Raw genomic sequence first — 23,305 nt, 5'->3', positions numbered from 1 at the left:
TAGATAGTTTAATTGCACGGCATTCATTGCCGTTGGGTACATCTCGAACGCCTAATTCATCTAATAGTAGATATACGAGATCCTTTAACTCCGTAAAATGATTCCACGTGGAGTCGGTTCACCAAACTGATCAAGTGAATTTAGGTTAAAGATTACAATTTCGTTTTGTTAGCGAGTTTCTTCTATATATACACTAACTAATGACATATTAGCGTTGATTTTTTGCACTAATGACTACTACAATATGATTATACAGGTAGTATTCCATTTTGTAAAAATATAATCGTGTATTTGGTAATTGATTCTTAGGAGGCCACATAAAGCCTGTTAAACACACTTTTTTCATGAATATAATCATTCTTGTCTACTTTACTCTTCTAATTTGTAATTTGTTTTCCCGATTTCCTGTTCATATGTACTAAGCTTTAGAGCACACTATTTCTGTTCAGATTAATACTAGCTGACGGTTAGTCAAACATATTCAGTAGGGTTCGAACCATGAACCTACTGATTCAAAGCCAATTGATCTAAAAACAAAGATGCAATTACAAGGATTATCATTCCTACTTCTCCTTATTGGTAAATGATTCCACCCTTAGTGTTGAAAGTAATAGTACCTATTAATGAGAGGTTACAAAATTAAATAAGACATCGTTCTAACCTCTCTTCCTCTCTCTCGTTTTCAATTTGTTTTTCAGCTGTGATATCCATTACATTGTTAAAACGTTCAACTATAATATTCATAAGTTTGTTATTGTGTAGATATTCCTGATTACATTGATTAGTATAATATGAAAGCTTTGACATTCTATCAATTATGTTCTATAATAACATAGAACTAGTTCATGTCCAAAATAAGTAAGAATTTTTGGTATTTAAATGTCCAAATCTAGAATCATCGATACCGTTAAAGTTAATCTAATTATTGTCTTAATGTAAATTCAAAACTTTATTCCAACGTTCCATTGTATCAATAGATCCTATCTATTGTGATTAGTCCAATGTTAACGTTTTCAACTGTTCAACGGTATATGTTCCGATCCCCAGAGTTAGTATCATCCCCTTTAAGATTTCATGTTCATTTTTTTCATTCAGAATGAAACTTAGGTTTTCCTAAATGGTCTTATACAATGACTATAAGCAAAGATGAATAGTGGCTAGCAGTGAAATCCAGGACCCATGTTCCATCCTATTTGGGAATTACCAGCTGGATGTATCTCCATCCCAGAGTTGATATTCAACCCGGGAATCATACACAATACCTTTCACTTCAAACATCATCGCGTTACTCATTTAGCTACCGAGTCCATACAGCCACTACTTTGTACAGTAGCTAAGTAGATAATGCGTTGGTGTTTGAAGCGAACGGTACTGGGTTTGAGTCCCGAAGTTGTCGTCAACTATGGGATGCAGATACATCCAACTGACGAGTCCTAAATAGGACGAAATCTGCCTATGTTGTGACGTTTCCCAAGAACATTTTTATGTTGTATATATACACTTGAGTTGTACTTGTTTTTATTCGTGCTTTTGGCTGCTTGTGGAATACATTTTCCCTCTTCTGAACTTGAACGTCTCCCCTCTAGTTAGCAGAGCTGAAACGCATTGAAATAGTTAGCTTATCTTATCATTTTATCACTAAGTCTTCATTTCGTTCCCCAATTTTAGGTGATCTCCTAATCTCTTCAAACATAGCACATATGAATTGTAAATCCTCTCAAGATTACAAATGCTCTTTACTAAAAAGTACTAATCAGTACGAAATCCATGGGAATAGGACATTTCTGGTTGATTACCTTTAACAATCTAGCATAATTGGGTTATGTTTTATTACAAATTGTCTTTTTTTCATTGACAATCATTGTGTGTGTGTGTGTGTGTACGTAACTTTATTCATGTGTTTTTTCTTTCGTTTCTTTCAAATCATTCATGAAAAGGGTTGTTTTTCATCTAATGAAATAACAGAAAATCATGAAATCAATGTAAATACACGTACATCAGATGAATTAAGTCTTCGTTCCTCTTCTATATCATCTAATGTTTCTTTAAGTGAAGAATTAATAAATCCTATAGAATTTAATCATCATCAACATCAACATCCTCATTATCATTTAACTATAGATGAAATGGATGAAAGAAAAGAGCATACAACTAAATGTACCCATGATCAATTTGAACTTAATGAAACTATAATGAAAGATGATTCTTTCACAGCTACTGATTCAATAACAGTAACTAATGCTAATCGATCTAAATCTCCAATTTATATTGGAGCTGGTGAAATACGTAATCGACTTAAAGAACAATGTGAACTTCAACCGCATAAATCGTTTAGGGTAAGTATATCTGTATAACCCGTTTATTAATGTACATCATATAATTCATTTAAAAAAAGTTTGGATCTAATGTTATTCAGGGAGTTTTAAATGAGCTGAGACCTGGTAGATATCAGAACAATGCAATGAAATTATCAAGACATATATGAGACTAGTACGTATAGTAGAAAAGTTCTAACTTGGAATCCTGAAGAGAGAAGGAAATAAACAAGAACGAGTAACCTATTGAGTCTGGAATTAGAAACAGATATCAATAGGATGAATAGAACTTGAAAACGTCTGGAAAGGATTTTCCAGGGCAGAATTCGGTGGAGAACGCTAGTGAGTGACCTATGCTCCTCCACGAGTGGTAACTGGCGTAAGTAAGTAAGTAAGATATGGGCCACATAAATCATTCGATTTGTGTGAGGGCTGGAATACTACCTGGGTGCCCAAACCGAAGCATGTGGTTTTCTTAGAGGACCACACCCGGAGCCTTCAACCTAAAGGTCTGATCCACAAGGTAGTGGAAAAACGTTTGGAGATGCAGTCCCAATGATTGGTTCATACGCCATTTGTTTCCTCAGAATCTTGGAACCCATGTGCTCCATTGGTTTGTAATCATGGTTTTCCAACTCCCCTAAGTGGGTCCTCCATATCCACCAACCCGGTTAAAGCGCCGGACATTCGCCTTTCGTCCTCCCAATTTCGTAAGCAACACCCGTGGTGCGAGAAGACATTGAGTATTACTTCCGTGGGAGTGGCTGTATACGCTTGGTCATATGAGGTCATTTGGATAGGGGAGAGCTAACTGTCATCATTTTCGGCCATACCAGGGACTCCACAGTTCATATTCACGATCCCTCACGCAGGACTCATACCTAAGACCTTCGTTCTCACACACAAACGGGAACGTGGATGCTCACTACTGAAAAGTCTTATACTAGGAGAAACGGTAGCCCAGTGCTCCCAGGTTTTCAGTGGTAGTCTAACTTAGATCGCTTCATGATTTCAATCATATTCAGCGTTTAATCTTTCTCAATATCACTGCTGCTGCTATTATTTCGACTCATTTTCTTTTCATCCTGATAATTTCATCTCGTCATGTTGAAATGATATAGTAGTTTGAGTTACCATATATTTCTTCTTCCAGACTCTACAATAAATCCGTATTTATGTATTTATATAGTTTTTTTATATTATTTTTAGTGTGATCCAGAAGATCCAAGTGCAGCAGTGCTAAAAGAACCATGGCATGTGAAATGTGAACGTATACGTGCTACATCACCATGGGGTAGTTTACCAGGATGGATTCTAACCAGTGCAATTGTAAAAGTTGGTGATGATTTAAGACAAGAACAATTAGCTTATCAATTACTTACTGTGTTAAAAGTAAGTTTTATCTTATTCCAACCGTTTTATATATTCGTATCTTCTTATATTTTTTCTTCGACTAATAATTTACGTCTTATTGTTTACCAAACGAAAAATCATATCATGAGTTCATGTGTTTTCTGGTGATTTCGAACTCCGTGACTGTATCAAACAAACATCTACAACAATGCTAACCGAAGGAGGAAGTTGAAAAACGTCGGCTGTAAAAATAGCACACCTTACCTTGCCATACGGATTTCTATCTCAGGTGAGGTAAAGTCTGCTCAAAAAGATACTCGCAAAATAGGTCGTACATATCCGACCTCAAGCGATTGTCCCTGCTGCTCCGCGGTTACACTCACAGGTTGTCAAAATCCACACTTAGTCCCATTTCATTTCTAGGTCCCTCATGAAGAAGTAGCCTTGCACAATGTGGCGGAATCATACACTTCAAACATCATCGCCTTATTCATTTAGCTACTGAGTTCATGTAACCACTAGTTTGTACAGTAGCTTGATAGATAATGCTATGGTGTTTGAAGCGAAAGGTATTGAGTACGAGTCCCGAAGTGGTCGTTAACTGTGGGATGCAGATACATCCAACTGACGAGCCCTAAATGGGACGAAATGCGCGTCTTTAATTCCACTGCTAGCCACCAATCATCTTTGCTTATAATATTTGTGACTTAAAGCAATATCGAGACAATCCGTACAGGATTCACATATGCCAATTCGATTCTAAACATCATTGGGATGAATCAAACAAACAATAAAAAAATGAACCAATGATTCTTAATCGTTTAAAATTAGAACTTACTGTAGTCCTCAATTGTAATCACATACAATAATTCAACTCCTATACTGGTTGATAAACTGGAGTACTGATATCAGCCATCGTCATTTCCCGGGTTCATAGTTTCTAATAGTATAAGGACAGTTTTATATTTTGATCTCATTATTGATTGATTTTTATGATTGAAAATCAATTAATAAATTTATTGCTACTTCTTTCTAAGTTCATCTAAATTTCTTCTCGTTATTGATCTTAAACTTCTTATTAGATCACGAGATTTTAGGTGTTACTAACTACTAATTTGTCTTCTAACATATTGATTATGATACAAGAAACATTGAACTTTCAAGATTTTTGTGCTCACTAGTGACTAGCTTCGTGATGGAATTCTCGGAGTTCTAGTGAGAATTCGTGACCAGTGGAGCGAATCCATTTCAGGTAGAAACAGGTATCTACCTCAGTACAGTGAAAGATGGTCGTGCAATTTTGTAGATTGATTAAAGTTAGACATTTACACCGTTGGATGCCGGTTCTGTGGTCCGGAGGTTAAGCATCACGCACAAAACCGAAGGTCCTGGGTTCAAATCCAGCGAGCGGAATCGTGGATGCGCACTGCCGAGGAGTCACACAATAGGATGAAACGGTCGTTCAGTGCTTCCAGGTTTTCATTGATGGTCTAACATCAACCGGTTTATGATCTCAATCAAAAACATGATCATCTCCACAACCCTATACTAATAATAAGGATAATCGTTCTTCATATTTTTATTATATAATAATTAGTCAGTCAGTAACAACGTGGAACTTCGTACGTACGTACATCAGTTCGAGTTGCTACACCAAATAAGCACGGAGATACAAGTGTCGACTCAAATCCCGTAGTGGTAGAGGCGGTAAGAGTATAAGCAGTAATCGGAAAGATTAAGGTTTGAAGATGCTTTCCAAGGAGTATAATCCAGTGAAATAAATTTGGAAATAGAAGAAAGAAAGGGACTAGGAGAATTCAGGAGACTATAATTTGGGGGAACACAAAGAGCAGATACTTTGGTTATTTTTTCCCTCATTGTCTCTTTTTCCTATCACTTACGACTAAGTTATGGTGTATACATATTGTAACTTCGTTTTTGTTATCAGATAGTTGAAATATTATTATTGTATTCATTTTGAGTCATAAATGAATAGGAATACAACAGAAAGTTAATCTGTTTGCTATCTTCATCTTCTGATTGAAAAGAGCTTGAGAACTAATAAACATTAAAATTCTCAAGTCATTCACTACTACTAAGACGTTAGTTAAAAGAAAGTTATGTCACAAGGTGAAGGTCACTGATCCTACACTCAATATAGACGAATATGCCAATAATCGGATTGAAAAAAATACAACTGCTCTCACAATAAACAGTCTGATCATACCAGTACAATTCAAGAATCTATTATTTTCAAAAAAGATACAACATTTATGCTTATCATCAATGCCGTAATCTTCTCTTCAACCAATAACACTTAGAAATACTAATTCGTACTTCTCTAAAGAAGCTTCTTCTCTCTATAACAGCCAATTTAAAGAAAAAAAAACGACAACAACAAACTGATGTATCTTTCATCATTATGATTTAAAGATTTAGATGATGCTATAGATCAATTACAAGACTACAATTTGTCATAAATACGAAATCATCATAACCTATATATAACTGGTATCTGTCCAAAAGGGTTCATATTTAATGAAGATTGGCATTGAAAGAGAGAGGAAATAAAAAATTTTAAGCGTTTGAAATTTGGTCAGTTTCTTGTATTGCCGCCAATACACACCTCTAAGACTAATCATCAACGTAGTTCTTAAAACATTCAATAAAGTGTCTGCTTTCAACAAATACTGTAATTCTCCGTGTTACAATAGGATGAATTTCATAGAAGTTGGAACTGGTTTTCCAATTATTACTATCACTATTATTTATATTTTTGTTATGTAATTACCATGTAACTAGATTATGATGTCTTTTCCGTTTATCATACATTCTCATTCAACTCACTAACTATCCTAATCCTATATACAAAGATAAGTAGTGGCTAGCAGTGGAATCCAGTTTGACGCGCGTCTCGTCCTATTTAGGACTCATCAGTCGGATGTATCTGCATTTCGAAGTTGATGTTCATTCTGGGACTCGAACTCAGCACCGTTCGCTTCAAACGCCATCACGTTATCCACTTAGCTACTGAGTTTTGACGAAACGTGCGTCTTGGATTCCACTGCTAGACATTATCCTTCTTTGCATATAAGGCTTGTGAATTAATGCTATATCGAGGCAATACGCACAGGATGCACATATGCCAATAAGAGAGACTGATCAATTGCAGTCCTAAGCATCAATGGGAAGATTCAAGTAAACCAATACCAAGTGAATTTATCATAATATTGTTTGTTATGCTTAATTTATTGCCAGTCGATTATTCACAGCTACTTTTGGTTTGTTCATGCATAGTTGCGACTTTTTTTTCATTTTACGATAAGATACGGTCTAGTATGTCTGTATATAAACCAACATATGCTTGAAATATGTTATTCATAGAAGCTAGTTGTTGACTCAAGGAAGAATGTAGAGAAAAGCTTTCAAATAAAATGGGTCAATATTAGCTTAACTTGTGTAGATCAGAAGGATAATCGGTCAAGTCTAGGACATACATTAGATTGTAAGGGAGAGATGTTAGTGTAAATACGGAATAAACTGAAATTCAGACTAGAATTCTAATTGATAACTTAAGCATATGATTTTGGTTAGCGTTCAACGATACAATATTTTCGAATATGACCTTATAATTCGGACAATATTGAAACATTATATACCAACTATTTTTAATAATTACATAATAATAATGATAGATATATATCAATATGAGATTGTAGAGATTGTTAAATATGATTGACATCACATGCCGATTTATGTTAGACAACTTCTGAATAACTGTTTTGTCTTAGTATGGGACGCAGTGTGTATCCATGACCCCCCTCCAGCATTGAGGCTCGGAACCTGAACCTTTCATCTTATGGTGAATGCCTAACCTCTAGAACACTGACCCGAAACCCAATGTAGGAAGCAATTTTCTACAGGTGTAACTTTAAGCTATCCTCTAGACTGTTGAACACATAGTCTCGGTTTAGCCAAAGTCAGAACAAGTAAGCTATTTGGCTTGATAAACTTTATCTGTTTCTAAAACATAAAAATAACACCGTTAGTATACAAAATAAACAATACAGAAGGGGTTTTGTGGAGATTGTAGTAATTTTAACAGTTGAGATCATGAGTCAATTGAAGCTAAACCACCATGAAGAACCTAGAAGCACTGGACGGCCGTTTCGTCCTGTTGTGAGACTCCTCAGCAGTGGTACTACAATCTTCACAAAACCCCTTCTGATTCTAATTAACATATGCTCACTAGTGTTTGGCTTCAAGAGATATATCCTGGAGTTCTAGTGAGAAGCAGTGATCAGTGAAGTTGTGGAGTTCAACTGGGTCAGCTGTGAGGTAGTAACTCACTGATGACAGTGGTGGATGTGTCGCTCAATTTCGTGGATTAGTTGAAGCCATACATTACCACCGTTGGATGCCGGCCAGATCAGTGGTCTAATTGGTTAGGCGCCTGGCGCGAGACTGATAGGTCCTTGGTTCGAGTCCCGCGAGGCGGGGTCGTGGATGCGCAATGCTGAGGATTCTCACAATAGGATGAAACTGCCGTCCAGTGCTTCCAGGTTTTCCATGGTGGTCTGGCTTTAATTGACTCATCATCTCAACTGTTGAAAATAAACAATGCAGTCTATCAACACAGGGAAAAACATAGACATACCGAACAGTAACTAGAGGATAGGAAAAATGTGTCAACAAGGCAAATATTGTTTTATTATAAACATAAAATTGTGATTGATGAATAAACAAGACATATTCATACAAAGTCAAAGAAAGTTGATGTGGTGGTGGGCGTTTCACTTTATCTTTCGTAAGTTCGTTTATCGATCACACTCTACACCCTGTATCACAGATTGATTGAACTTAGACTTGTACACTTTTGGATTCTGGTTCAGTGGTCCCGAAGTCAAGAGTTCATGCAATAGACCAAAGTTCCTTGGGCTCGATTCTTTGTAGATGCACATTTATAAATAGTCCCATACTTGAAAAAAAAAAACAACTTTTTAGTGCCTCCAGATTTTGAGTTATTATTTATTTATTTTAACACATAGATATTGGTACAAGGAGGCCCCAAATACATATGCGCCACAAAAATCTCTTTCGATATCTGTGAGGGCTGTGACACTGCCCGGGTGCACAAACCGAAGCAGGTGATTTTCTTAGGGGGCCACACCCGGAGCCTTCGACCTGAATGTCTGATCCACAAGGCAGTGGAGCAACGTAAGGAGATGCAGTCCCATGGTAGCCGGTGACCAACGATTGGTTCCTACGCCGTTTGTTCCTTCAGGATACTGGAGCCCATGTGCACCGTTGGTTTAAATTGAGGGTTTTCTAACTCCCCTAGGTGGACTCTCCATGTGTACCAACCCGGTTAAAGCGCCAAACATTCGCTTTTCATCCTCTCAATTTGGTAAACAACACCCCCGCCACGAGAAGGCAGTTTTCGAAATTGAATTAATTTGCTATCAGTTTTAAACATTTCACCTTTTCCAAATAATTTATTCTTGTATTACAAATTTACATTCTGTATTTATTTGTTTTTCATAAATAGAATATTTGGTCAATGGAGTATGTTCCATTATGGTTACGTCCATTAACTGTAGTTGTTATATCATCTGATAGTGGTTTTATTGAACCTGTCCCTGATACTGTATCATTTCATCAAATCAAACGACATGCTCATTTATCATTATTAGATTATATGCATCGTGAACATGGTGGAGATAACTCTGAGGAATTTTTAACTGCTCAACGTAATTTTCTACATAGTTGTGCCGCTTATTGTTTAGTCGGTTATTTGTTTCAAGTTAAAGATCGGTAAGCCATTAGTTTTGTTTTTTGATAAGTCTATTGCATAATCATTTGTTTCGTATTCACTTAAGAATATCAGTCGAATTACTTATTTCACACATAAACACTTAACAAGAGGCTGGGATACTGCCCGATCGCCCGAACCGAAACGTGATTTTCTCAGAGGGTTACTTTCCTGAACCTTTATCTTAGAAGTACAATCCACAAAGTAGTAGAGCAACATTAGGAGATGTAGTCCCATGATAACCAGTGACCAACAATAGGTTCATACACCATTTGTTCTTTTAGGCTACTGGAGCCCATGTACACCATTGGTTTGTAATCAGGGTATTTCAACTACCCTAGGTAGATCTTCCATGTCGACCAACCCGATTAAAGTGCTAGACATTCTCCTTCTACCTTCCTAATTTCGTAAACAAAATCCCAACTGCGATAAGGCAGTGGACAGGACTTCTCTAGAAGTAACTTTATACGCGTGGCCATGTGAAAACACTTCGAGAGGGAGAATGATAAATATTTCCGTAGTTTTTTTGTTCTAAATCTCAATCATAATCAATACACGTTGGTTCAACCACATCACCACGACGAGATGAATATAATAAGAACTGTTGTAAAAGAGATTGGAATAGTATAGTAATAGTAATAATAATGATAAGGAAGACTGAACATTGAGAATCGAATACGAAAAGACGGAATATAAAGTTATATTTGAAAGAATATTGTAAATCAAAACTGAGAAAATTATAGAAAATGAATGTATCTGTGCCATGTTCACAGATTCTAAACTATGCCACACAAAGTCTTCGACTACTAATCATGAGGATCTTAACCAGGTAATTTGTATCTATCGACATGACAATCAACGAGTGCATAATCTGATGCCATGTCTTGGTTTAGACATGTATACTCATTCACCATGTACTTGGGTATATGAAGGATAATGATACAACTCCGTTGCTTTAAGCAAACTAGATGGAACGAAATGCGAACCCAAGATATAATTACTGGAAGTTGAACGGCTTAACTACTAAGCTATTGCTCTATATATATGTCTTGGTTTGACCATTCTTAGCTTTCCCCCAACCTATTCTTAACTCGACAAAAACATATCACTTCTAAGTAAACAATTCATTGTGCAATAATATGTGTTCACACAATCATCCTATATCCACTAGAATGTAACTAATGTAATTTTAAACAGAGATTGATAGTGGCTAGCATTAGGATCCAAGATAAGCATTTTGTCTTATTTAAAACTCGTCAGTCGGATCTTTTATTTTAACACATAGATATTGGCGCAAAGAGGCACCAAATAGATATGCGCCACGCAAATCTCATTCGATATCTGTGAGGGCTGTGATACTGCCCAGGTGCCCAAACCGAAGCAGGGGGTTTTTTTAGGGGGCCACATCAAGAGCCTTCGACCTGAAGGTCTGATCCACAAGGCAGTGGAGCATCGTAAGGAGATACAGTCCCATGGTAGCCGGTGACCAACGATTGGTTCATACGCCATTTATTCCTTCAGGATACACCATTGGTTTGGAATCCGGTTAAAGCGCCGGACATTCGCTTTTCGTCCTCCCATTTTCGTAAACAACACTCATGGTGTGAGAAGGCAGTGAGTAGAAGTTCCCTGGCAGAGGTTATATACGCGTGATCGTGTGAGAGCATTTCGAGAGAGCGAACTCTCCCCACTCTCGGCCGTACCAGGGCATTTGGGGGGCTACTTGTATCCGAAAGTGTATGTTCACTCTAAGACTCAAACCAATTACTTTTCGCTTTAAATCCCATTGCATTATTCATTTAGCTATTGAATCCAGATAACCAGCTCTAGATTGTATAATGTAAGTTTTCGTCACTTATTTATTACTGTGATTTATGTTATATCTTCTTGTTTACCATCGTTTCTTTTTTCTCTTGCTTCATTTTATCTAGACATAATGGTAATATACTATTAGATAATCAAGGTCATGTAATACATATTGATTATGGTTTCATTTTATCATCATCACCGGGGAAAAATTTAGGCTTTGAAACAAGTCCATTTAAATTAACATTAGAACAAATTGATGTTATAGGTGGTTTAAATAGTGATTTATTTGAATATTTTAAATTTCTTCTATTACGTGGTTTATTAGCTGCACGTAAACATATGGAACAGGTTAGTTCATTGAATAATTCATTTTTGTATTGTTTACTTGAATCTTCCCATTCATGTTTAGGACTGAAATTGATCAGTCTATCTCTTATTGACATATGTACATACTGTGTGTATTTGTCTCGATATTGCTTGAATTCACAAGCATAGTGGCTAACAGTAGAATACAGTTTGACGCGCGTTTCTTCCTATTTGCGACTTCTCAGCTGGATGTACCTACATCTCAGAGAGTTGATGTTCACTTCGAGACTCGAACCCAGTACCATTTGATTCAAACACTATCACGTTATCCACTTAGCTACTGAGTCTCAATAGCCAATTGCTTGTGCAATGGGTTGAAGTTATATACACTTGGTGTTGTTTGATTGTATCTTCCCATTGATGTTTAGGACTGAAATTGATCAGTCTTTTGTTGGCATATGTGCATACTGTGCGTATCGCCTCGATATTACCTTAAGTCACAAGTATTATAAGCAAAGATGGATAGTCAGTTCTTTACCTTCCTTCATTCTTTTTGGTTTATCTCAATATATTTTCGTTTGTTGTCCAATTCAGCTATGATATTATACATTTCTTATGGTATACAAAATTTAATTATGTATATAAGAAGATTGAAACGTAAAAAGAAGTTTAATTGGTGAATAAGATAAGTAAATAATGGTACTCGGACTTGTAGAACCCCATAGTTACAAATCGGAAGGAAAACGCATGGGGAGGTGATTATTGAGTGTTGGTTATAATTCAGGCAACTTTTACTGTTGTTCAATCGTAGCATGCCACGTTGATATTTTAGGAAGCTCTATCAGGTCCTGATTAGATAGAATCTCCCTGAGTCTTTTAGAGCCTCTGGAGGTTTCATCATGTTTTTCAAAGCCATCTCAACAGATATGTTCATGTAGATTGAAATCCCTAACAATGTGTCTTGTTTAGAATTTCTTACTTAGCATTTTAGCACAGACACGTGATATGTATATACATTAGTTTGGTCTATCGATTCCCCTGATTGGATGACAGTGAGTTCCAGGTTCGAACTCTCCTCCCTTCATTCATCATCTCAGTTCCAACAGTTGGGTAGTATAATTATGTTTTACACGTAAGCATGCATGTTTACTTAACAACGTTACGTCAAAGTTTGAGCACATCACTCGTTTGAATACCTAAATACACTTACTTACTTACGCCTGTTACTCCTAATGGAGCATAGGCGGCCGACCAGTATTCTTCAACCCACTCTGTCCTGGGCCTTCTTTTCTAATTCCATCCAGTTCTTGTTCATTTTCTCATGTCTATCTCCATTTCCCGGCGTAATGTGTTCTTTGATCCTCCTCTCCTCCTTGAGGATTCCATGTGAGGGCTTGTCTTGTGACTCAGTTGAGTGTGTCCTATCCACTTCCAGCGCTTCTTCCTAATCTCTTCCTCCACTGGGATCTGGTTTGTTCTCTCCCACAGTTCGCTGTTGCTAATAGTGTCCGGCCAATGGATCTGAAGTATTTTGCGTAGACAACTCTTAATAAACACCTGTATTTTCTGGATGATGGCTTTCGTAGTTCTCCAAGTTTCCACCCCATACAGTAGAACTGTCTTGACATTTGTATTGAAAATTCTGACCTTGGTGTTGGTTGACAGTTGTTTTGAGCTCCGGATGTTCTTCAGTTGTAAATATACTGCTTTCACAGGTTGAAATCATGAGTCAGTTGAAGCTAGACCACCATTGAAAACCTGGAAGCACTGGACGGCCGTTTCGTCCTGGTATGGGACTCCTCAGCAGTGCGCATCCACGATCCCGCACCACGCGGGGCTCGAACCCAGGACCTACTGGCTTCGCGCGCGAGCACTTAACCACTAGACCACTGAGCCGGCATCCAGGTTTTCAATGGTGGTCTAGCTTCAACTGACTCGTGATTTCAACCTGTGAAATTTCTAAAACTCTCCACAAAACCCATTCTGAAAATATACTGCTCTTGCTTTACCGATCCGCGCTTTCACATCTGCATCAGATCCACTATGTTCATCAATGATGCTGCCCAAATATGTAAAGGTTTTTACATTTTCCAAAGTTTCTCCGTCAATTGTGATTGGATTGGTTCATGCTGTGTTGTATCGGAGAATCTTGCTTTTCCCTTTGTGTATATTGAGATTTACTGCTGCTGCACTGGTCTTCTTCTCCTGCATTTGTTTTTGCGATAGGAGGGCCATATCATCTGCGAAGTCTAAATCGTCCAACTTCATCCTAGATGTCCACTGATTTCTTCAATTGTTGGTGGGCCAACATCGATTGGGAGGTCCGTGGGTGCTGCTTCGATGTTGGGTGGGTTCAGTGGAGCTGGTCGATTCAAGAGTTCTTTGAAGTGTTCTACCCACCTGTTTCGTTGCTCTTCAATGTTGGTGATTACCTCGCCTTCCTTGCTTTTCACTGGTCGTTCTGGTTTGCGGCGATTTCCAGAGAGTTTCTTTGTCGTGTCATACAATTGTTTCATGTTTCCTTCTCTTTCAGCCTTTTCCGCCGTCGTCGCTAGATCTTCCACATATTTACGTTTGTCGGTTCTGATGCTCCTCTTCACTTGTTTGTTTACTTCTGTGTATTCAGCTTGTGCCTTGGCTTTTTCTGCTCTTGTTCGGCTGGTATTGATTGCTGCTTTCTTGTTCCTCCTTTCTTGAATCTTATCCAGTGTATCAACAGTGATCCATTCTTGTGATGGTGCTTCTTGTGACCCAGGACCTCATGATATGTTGAAGTGATTGCTTCTTTGATCCCCTTCCAGTCGCTCTCCATAGTAGTTCCTTCTACATTGAGTAGATCATGAATGTCCTGGAACTTATTGCTGAGGACTATCTTGGATTTGTTGAGTTTGTTAGTATCCTGAAGAAAGGCCGTATTGAACTTCTGCGATGTTGTCCGCCCCGTTGTCCAGTGCTTCTTGAGTTTCAATTTCATCTTGGCGATCAGCCTGTAGCTCTTATAGGGTTACTGCCGGTCCCAAGCCCGGGTAAAGGAGGAGGGTTGGGCATGGGGTTAGCGTCCCCATCCCGTAGAAAACTAACTCGCTAAAAAAACGCTTACCAGAAAAAATAATCCAAACCATTTTAACTCTGCCCTGGGAGTTAGAAGGTCTTCATTCAGAAGAATTATGACGCTTCATGGTGAAAGCCGAGTTCCTTCGGAAGCCACGAGGCCGATGCCCCTTCTAACAACCAGAGCAAAAATTTTTATAGGTACATGGAACGTTCGAACAATGTGGGAAACCGGGAAGACCAGTCAAATATCAATGGAAATGAGGAGATACAACTTAGCAGTACTGGGAATCAGCGAAACCCACTGGACCCAAGCTGGACAGAAAAGGCTAGCTACGGGAGAGATGCTGCTATACTCCGGTCACGAAGAGGACAATGCTCCACACACTCAGGGAGTCGCTCTTATGCTGTCCAAAGTAGCACGAAATGCACTTGTAGGATGGGAATCTCACGGATCCAGAATCATCAAAGCATCATTCAAAACAAAGAAGGAGGAGATCTTAATGAATATTATCCAATGTTATGCACCCACCAATGATAGCAACGACGAAATTAAAGATCAGTTCTACGAGCGGCTGCAGTCAATCATTGAGAAATGCCCAAGGAAGGACCTAACTATTCTGATGGGAGATCTAAATGCCAAAGTCGGAATAGACAACACTGGATATGAAGATATTATGGGACGACATGGACTGGGAGAAAGAAACGAAAATGGAGAAAGATTTGCAAATTTGTGTGCATTCAACAAATTGGTCATAGGAGGCACAATATTTCCACACAAGCGTATACACAAAGCTACATGGATCTCACCGGACCACACTACAGAGAACCAAATAGATCATATTTGCATCAACAAAAAATTCCGAAGGACAATGGAAGATGTGAGAACCAGGAGAGGTGCTGACGTAGCTTCAGATCACCACCTAGTTGTAGCCAATTTAAAACTGAAGCTGAAAAAGAACTGGACAAGTGGACAAACAGCACTACAAAGGTTCAATACAGCCTTCCTTCGAGATACTGACAAACTCAATGAATTCAAGATAGCTCTCAACAACAGGTTCCAAGCCTTACAAGATCTACTGAAAGAAGAAGAAACTAGTATGGAGGACAACTGGAAAGGCATCAAGGAAGCATTAACTTCAACGTGTCAAGAGGTTCTCGGTCTAAAGAAATACCATCATAAGGAATGGATCTCTTTAGAAACACTGGACAAGATCAAAGAAAGGAAGAACAAGAAGGCAGTAATAAACAACAGCCGAACACGAGCAGAGAAAGTCCAAGCACAAGCTGAATACATAGAAGCAAACAAACAAGTGAAGAGGAGCATTAGAGCCGACAAGAAGAAATACGTGGAAGAACTAGCAACGACGGCAGAAAAAGCTGCTAGAGAAGGAAATATGAAACAGCTTCACAATACAACGAAGAAACTAGCAGGGAAATACAGTAAACCAGAGAGGCCGGTCAAAGACAAAGAAGGCAAGCCAATCACCGAAATTCAACAACAGCGTAACCGATGGGTAGAATACGTCGAGGAACTCCTGAATAGGCCGGCTCCAATGAATCCACCGGACATCGAAGCAGCACACATAGATCTTCCTATAGATGTCAATCCACCAACTACGGAGGAAATTAGAATGGCCGTCAGACAAATCAAGAACGGGAAAGCAGCAGGACCCGACAACATACCAGCTGAAGCACTGAAATCAGACATCGAAGCAACCACAAGCATGCTTTATCTTCTATTCAAAAAGATTTGGGAGGAGGAACAAGTGCCGATGGACTGGAAAGAAGGACACCTCGTCAAGATTCCAAAGAAAGGAGATCTGAGCAGATGTGAAAACTACAGAGGCATTACACTACTGTCAATACCAGGGAAAGTCTTCAACAGGGTGTTGCTGAACCGGATGAAGGATGCAGTAGACGCCCAACTTCGAGATCAACAAGCTGGATTCCGTAAGGATCGGTCGTGCACAGACCAAATTGCAACACTACGGATCATCGTCGAACAATCAGTTGAGTGGAACTCGTCACTATACATCAACTTCATTGATTATGAAAAGGCATTCGACAGTGTAGATAGGAGGACATTATGGAAACTTCTTCGACACTACGGAGTTCCTGAGAAGATTGTCAATATTATCCGGAACTCATACGACGGACTACAGTGCAAAGTAGTGCATGGAGGACAGCTGACAGATGCATTCCAATTAAGGACCGGAGTCAGACAAGGCTGTTTACTCTCTCCCTTCCTCTTTCTTCTGGTGGTCGACTGGATTATGAAGACCTCAACATCTGAAGGAAAACACGGAATACAATGGACAGCTCAGAACCAATTAGACGATTTGGACTTCGCAGATGACCTAGCCCTCCTATCACGTACACACGAACAGATGCAGATAAAGACAGCCAGTGTAGCAGCAGTCTCTGCATCAGTAGGCCTCAGCATACACAAAGGGAAAATCAAGTTCCTCAAATTCAAAGCGGAGAACAGCAATCCAATCACACTTGATGGCGAAACTCTGGAAGATGTAGAATCCTCCACATATCTGGGAAGCATCGTCGATAGACATGGAGGTTCAGATGCAGACGTAAAGGCGAGGATCGGCAAAGCAAGGGTCGCATTCCTACAATTAAAGAACATATGGAACTCAAAACAACTTTCAACCAATATCAAAGTGAGAATCTTCAATACGAACGTCAAGACAGTTTTACTGTATGGAGCTGAAACTTGGAGAACTGCAACAACCACAATCAAGAAAGTACAAGTATTTATAAATAGCTGTCTACGCAAGATACTCAACATCCATTGGCCGGATACCATCAGCAATAGCCTTCTGTGGGAGAGAACAAACCAACTTCCAGCTGAATTGGAAATTAGGAAAAGACGATGGAAATGGATAGGACATACATTACGCAAATCGTCGAACTGCATCACGAGGCAAGCCCTAACTTGGAATCTTGAAGGGAAGCGAAAAAGAGGAAGGCCAAAGAACAAATTGCATCGGATAATAGAAGCAGATATGAAAGCGATGAATTACAACTGGACGGAGCTAGAAAGGATTGCCCAGGACAGGGTTGGATGGAGAATGCTGGTGAGCGGCCTATGCTCCTTCACGAGGAGTAACAGGCGTAAGTAAGTAAGTAAGTAAGATCAGCAATTGATGGTCTGATGTTATATCAGCTCCTCTCTTGATTCTCACGTCCTCCTGAACTTTTTGTTGATGCAGATATGGTCGATTTGGTTTTGCGTGGTGTGATCCGGTGAAGTCCATGTGGTTTTGTGTGTGCGTTAATGTGCGAATATGGTGCCGCCTATGACCAGTTTATTGAAGGCACATAGGTTTGCAAATCTCTCACCATTTTCGTTCCTTCCCCCCAGTCCGTGTCGTCCCATGATGTCTTCATATCCAGTGTTGTCCGTTCCAACCTTGGCATTGAAATCTCCCATCAGAACGGTCAGATCCTTTGTCGGGCACTTCTCGATGATTGACTGCAGCCTATCGTAGAATTGATCTTTAGCGTCTTCATTGTAGTCGTTGGTAGGCGCATAGCATTGGATGATGTTCATTGAAATGCCCTCTTTTTTGTTTTGGACGAGGCTTTGATGATCCTTGGTCCATGAGATTCCCATCCTATAAGCGCATTTTGTGCTTGTTTGGACAGCATCAATGCATCTCCTTGTGTATGTGGTGCATTTTCTTCTTCATGGCCGGAGTATAACAGGAGCTCTCCTGTAATTAGTCGTTGTTGTCCAAACTTGTGTCCAATGTGTTTCACTGATCCCAAGCACCTCTAGATTGTATCTCCTCATTTCTGCAGCAATTTAGAAGACTCTCCCGGTGTCCCACATTGTACGGGTATTCCATGTACCTAAATAAATGGTTGCTCTGGTTGTCAGAAGGGGCATCGGCCTCGTAACTTCCGAAGGAATTCGGCTTTCATCATGAGGCGTCATAGTTCTTCTAAATGAAGACCTTCTGACTCCCAGGGCAGAATTTAAAAGGTTTTAATAATTTTTTCTGGTTAGCGTTTTTTTAGCGAGTTAGTTTTCTACGGGATGGGGACGCTAACCCCATGCCCGACCCTCCTCCTTTATCCGGGCTTGGGATCGGCAGTAGCCCCCGGAGGGACTCCAGGCGGAGTTGAATACCTAAATATACTAGAATTAAATGAAATTTAGGATTCTTGAACAAAATGTATGTATAGAATAGACGGAATGTAGCTAGCAGTAGAATTCAAGTCTCTCTTCTTCCCTTATGTAAGACTCATCAGCCAAAAATACCAGGACCGCTCAAATGTAAAGTCTTAATAAAAAATGAAAGGAAATTTCTTCGCTCGATTCGTCCTTTTTTTCTTATACTAAATGTCAAAATGGACGGAGTTGTTCGAAGTAAAGAGTGGTGTCAGGCAAGGTTGCTTACACTCAACCTTTCTCTTTCTCCTGGTGATCCATAGGATCATGAAGACGTCAACATCCGGCGGGAAGCATGGGATACAGTGGGCAGCTAGGATGCAAGTAGACGATCTTGACGTCTCAGATGGTCGGGCCCTTCTATCGCAAATGCAACAACAAATGCAGTAAAAGACGATCAATGTAGAAGCAGCATCAGTAGGTCCCAACATACACAAAGGGAAAAGCAAGATTCTCCGATACAACACAACATGTAACAATCGAATCACACTTGAAGAAGTTTTAGAACATGTGAAAACTTTTACATATCTGGGCAACATCATTGATGAACACGATGGATCTGATGCGGATGTGAATGTGAGGATCGGAAAAGTAAGAGCAGTATATTGACAACTGAAGAACGTCTGTGACTCAAAACAACTGTCTGTCAAGCAACACCAAGGCCAAAATTTTCAATATAAGTGTGAAAACACTTCTACTGTATGGGGTGGGGACTTGGAGAAATACGAAAGCCGTCATCCATAGGATATAAGTGTTTATTAACAGTTGTCTCTGTAAAATACTTCGGATCGCTTGGCCAGGCACTATCAGTAACAACCTAATTTTGGAGAGAACAAACCAGATCCTAGTGGAGGGAGAAATCAGCAATAAGCTCTGGAAGTGTATACGACACACACATTGAGGAAAGCACCGAACTGCTTCACAACACAAATACTCGTCACTTGGAATCCCTAAAGCCAAAGGAAAAGAGGAAGGCCAAAGAACACATTACACAGAGAAATGGAAATATACATAAGAAGAATGAACAAAAACTGGATAGAACTAGAAAAGAAAACGCAGAACAGAGTGGGTTGGAGAATGCTGGTGTGCGGCCTATGCTCCATCGGGAGTAACAGGCAATAAGTAAGTAACCGAGTAAATGTGAAAATGGAAATTTTCACTAAAATCATCTATAAGTTACATATGACTTCATGAATTTGATCCTATTTGTTGTTCAATGAATACATGTTAATCAAATCAGTAGAAATTATTAATACTTATCTCATAAGTAGTATATTCATTCATTGAATTTCCTTTTTTTTCTTTTTTTTTTGGATGGGGTGGAATGGGGTCTATATAGATCTGTGTACTGGTTGAAATAGCTCATGCCACATGTCCACAATTGCCATGTTTTGCTCGTGGTAATGGTTGTCGTACAATTACTGATTTACGTCAACGATTTCAATTATCACGTACAGAAGAACAATTAAAACAATTAGTTGATCAAATGGTTCATAATTCATTAAATTCAGTTACAACAAAATTATATGATAGTTTTCAATATTATACAAATGGTATCCAATAGTAATCATCATCATCATTATAATTCTACAACTAGAATAAGATTCTAATCCCAGTGACTAAAAGATTCACATTATCTCTTAATTATACAAATGAATAAAGGAAGAAGAAGAAGAACGGGAAGAAGAAAAAGAAAAGAAATGAGGGTGGGAGGGGGGCTTGGCAAACATATAAACTATGATGAGAATTGATTGTGAGTATCATTTCGGTTCATTTTCTTCTTTATCAATATTATCAACAACTGTGATAATTTTCTTTTTATAGAGAGAAATCATTTCAATATGTTGCACAATTTTGATCAGATTTATCTGACTCCGTGTGTGTGTGTGAGAGAGAGAGAGAGAAGGGGGCAGGAGTTAATTATGTGTGTTTTATGCTCAATTGTGAATAATTTTACAGGTTATTATCTATTATTTTTGTCTTCTGTTTCATATCCCCACACCCCTATATACACACACACACATACAACTGTAAACATAATTGTAATGGTCAATCATGTGAACAGAAGCCTTATTATCACTTTTTTTATTGGTTTGTCTCTTCCCTATTCTAACTTGTTTTTTTTGTGGTTTGGTTTACCCTGGGGCGCATATATGGGAATATATTTGCTTTATTGTTCATTTTATTTTTACTATTTCTCTCACCACCACCACCACTACCACCCTCCACTGGTAATAATTATGATGTGTGTTTTTGTGTAAGTTTTGATTCCTCTACAACACCTCTTTATCTTTGCTTTCATGTCTTCCCTGTACCACCCACCCACCCACTTAAAAATAAAACACTATCACTATACTACTTCATTATGGCAACTAATTGAACAGATCAATACATGTTCTTTATCATTATGTATGATGTACATGATTAATGTACAATCATTTTTGATATTTATATATCTATATATAAAGAGAGAAGAATGATATGATTTTACGTATGTTTTATAATTTAATCATGGAATAATAATAATAATAATAATAATATTTTTTCATCTTAATTTCAGATATTGATTGTTTTTTTCCTCTTTAAATGTTTTCTCTTTTCTTTTCTTTCTTTTTTTGTACGTTTTTACGCATTAATTTATTTTCTTTCTAATTGGTTAATAATAATGTCGTTTTGGTCCTCCCCCCCTCTCTCTTTCTCTCTCTCTCTATTTTATTCTTTTAATTTATCTCTGAGGGACTTGGTTCAGTTTTGTATTGGTTACTAATGGATAATGGATTAATTTATCATGTGTATGCCTCTGTGTGTGTGTGTGTACGTATGTATGTATGTATGTATGTATGTAAACAATATTATGGTAGAATAAATTAATTTTACACATTGCTTTGAAGTATGCTTTTAATCATTTCAGTAATATGGATTAATCATAATCTACATGCATCTAGACAATAGTCGATCGAATCAAATTGTCATGCCATAACATTAGCGTAGCGATATCAAGATGAGTAGTATAAGCGCTAGTAAGAAAAAGTTGGATATAGACAATATCGTTCGAGAGTATATATATATAGGATAATTTTAAAACTCAAAATGTAAGGAAAGATAAAGAGTGAATGCATTGATGTCATCCAAACCAGTTCTGAATCACCTCATCGAATGTCTACAACCAGTTTTTATAAACTTGCCCAGACGACAGTACTCTCAATTGGCCACGCACTACGAGTGTTGTTTACGAAATTGAGAGGACGAAAAGCGAATGTCCGGCGATTTAACCGGATTAGTGGATATAGAGGGTCTATCTAGGGGAGTTGGAAAACTCGAATTCCGAACCAACGATGTACATGAACTCCAGGATCCTAGGGAAACAAATGGCGTATGGACCTATCATTGGTCAACGGCTAACATGGGACTGTATCTGCTTACGATACTCCACTGTCTTGTGAATTAGACCTTTAGGTTAAAGGCTCTAGGTGTGGCCCCCTAAGTAGACCACGTGCTTCGGTTTAGGCACCTGTGCAGTATTCCAGCCCTCACAAAAATCAAATAATATTTGTGGCGCATATCTGTTTGGTGCCGCCTTGTACCAATGTTTATGTTTGAATATATAAATCTTTCGATTCAAGCATACAATACTTAATAATTACAGAATACGAGCATGTTCTGTGGCGGACTGGAAAGTACGGCAACTGATACAACACATCAACTGCTCGGATACCAACTAACCAGTCTGCATTTACTAATATTTCTCAATACAATTATCAGTGGCCTCAAAGAGTGAGACTGCGTTTCAGTTCGAGCCACTTCTATTATTCCTACAACCCCAACCCAAAGACATTACTCATCGATGTAAGTGATGATTGATTATACGTAATATATATCCCGGCCGCCTAAATCTATGGAGATTCGAAACCGATGCATCACCATTCCCCAAGACTCTACGTTCAACTTCAAAATTGTTCACTTGATAATCCCAAAATATGCATCAAACACATGGTCAAATACTAGTAACCTACGAATATAACATTTGACATTAGCCGAAATCTTCAAGTAACAAGCTTATGGATGGTGGAACATCATGAGGAGGAGAGCATAGCTCAAATAATCTGTTAAATCCGAACTTACACGACAACTTTTCTGGCACTGGGTGTTGTACGATCCGAAATAAGTAAACAAGCTATCGTAGATGTATAGACTATATTGACTTGAAAATCATTAAGATTTTTAAAATCACGTAACATAATTAAATCTGAAACTGTACCATATTGGAAAACTCCATTTTGTTATTGTGGTGTAAACTAGATAACTAATTTCAAAGCTAGTTTTGAAATTCTAACATTCATTAATGTATACATAGATGACACGGTATCCCATTTGACCAGCGTAACATTTTGCTCAGTTATTTTCTTTACTTCTCTGTTGTATTCCTTGATTTGGACAAAAATGCACTGAAATTGTGTTAATTTCTGA

General features: G+C 38.4%; 1 protein-coding gene across 2 annotated transcripts in view; it reads left to right on the top strand.

The window, feature by feature from the left end:
* Positions 1 to 21,961, top strand: part of PI4KB_1 (Phosphatidylinositol 4-kinase beta) — a 53,594-nt gene extending 31,633 nt beyond the window's left edge. Inside the window, exons 10-14 of one of the 2 annotated variants that reach the window (XM_051217757.1) lie at positions 1,938 to 2,336; positions 3,525 to 3,707; positions 9,217 to 9,482; positions 11,412 to 11,637; positions 20,178 to 21,961. In XM_051217757.1, the coding sequence (XP_051064181.1) occupies positions 1,938 to 2,336; positions 3,525 to 3,707; positions 9,217 to 9,482; positions 11,412 to 11,637; positions 20,178 to 20,402 (1,299 nt within the window). In that variant the 3' untranslated portion in view covers positions 20,403 to 21,961. Of the gene's footprint in view, positions 1 to 1,937; positions 2,337 to 3,524; positions 3,708 to 9,216; positions 14,589 to 20,177 lie in introns of those variants that run through there. The other variant, XM_051217758.1, reaches the window with a different exon arrangement.
* Positions 21,962 to 23,305: the final 1,344 nt, after the last annotated feature.

This window comes from Schistosoma haematobium, chromosome 7 (genome assembly GCF_000699445.3).
Source record: "Schistosoma haematobium chromosome 7, whole genome shotgun sequence".
Classification (NCBI taxonomy): domain Eukaryota; kingdom Metazoa; phylum Platyhelminthes; class Trematoda; order Strigeidida; family Schistosomatidae; genus Schistosoma; species Schistosoma haematobium.
This window is presented reverse-complemented; position numbering and strand designations above follow the sequence as displayed.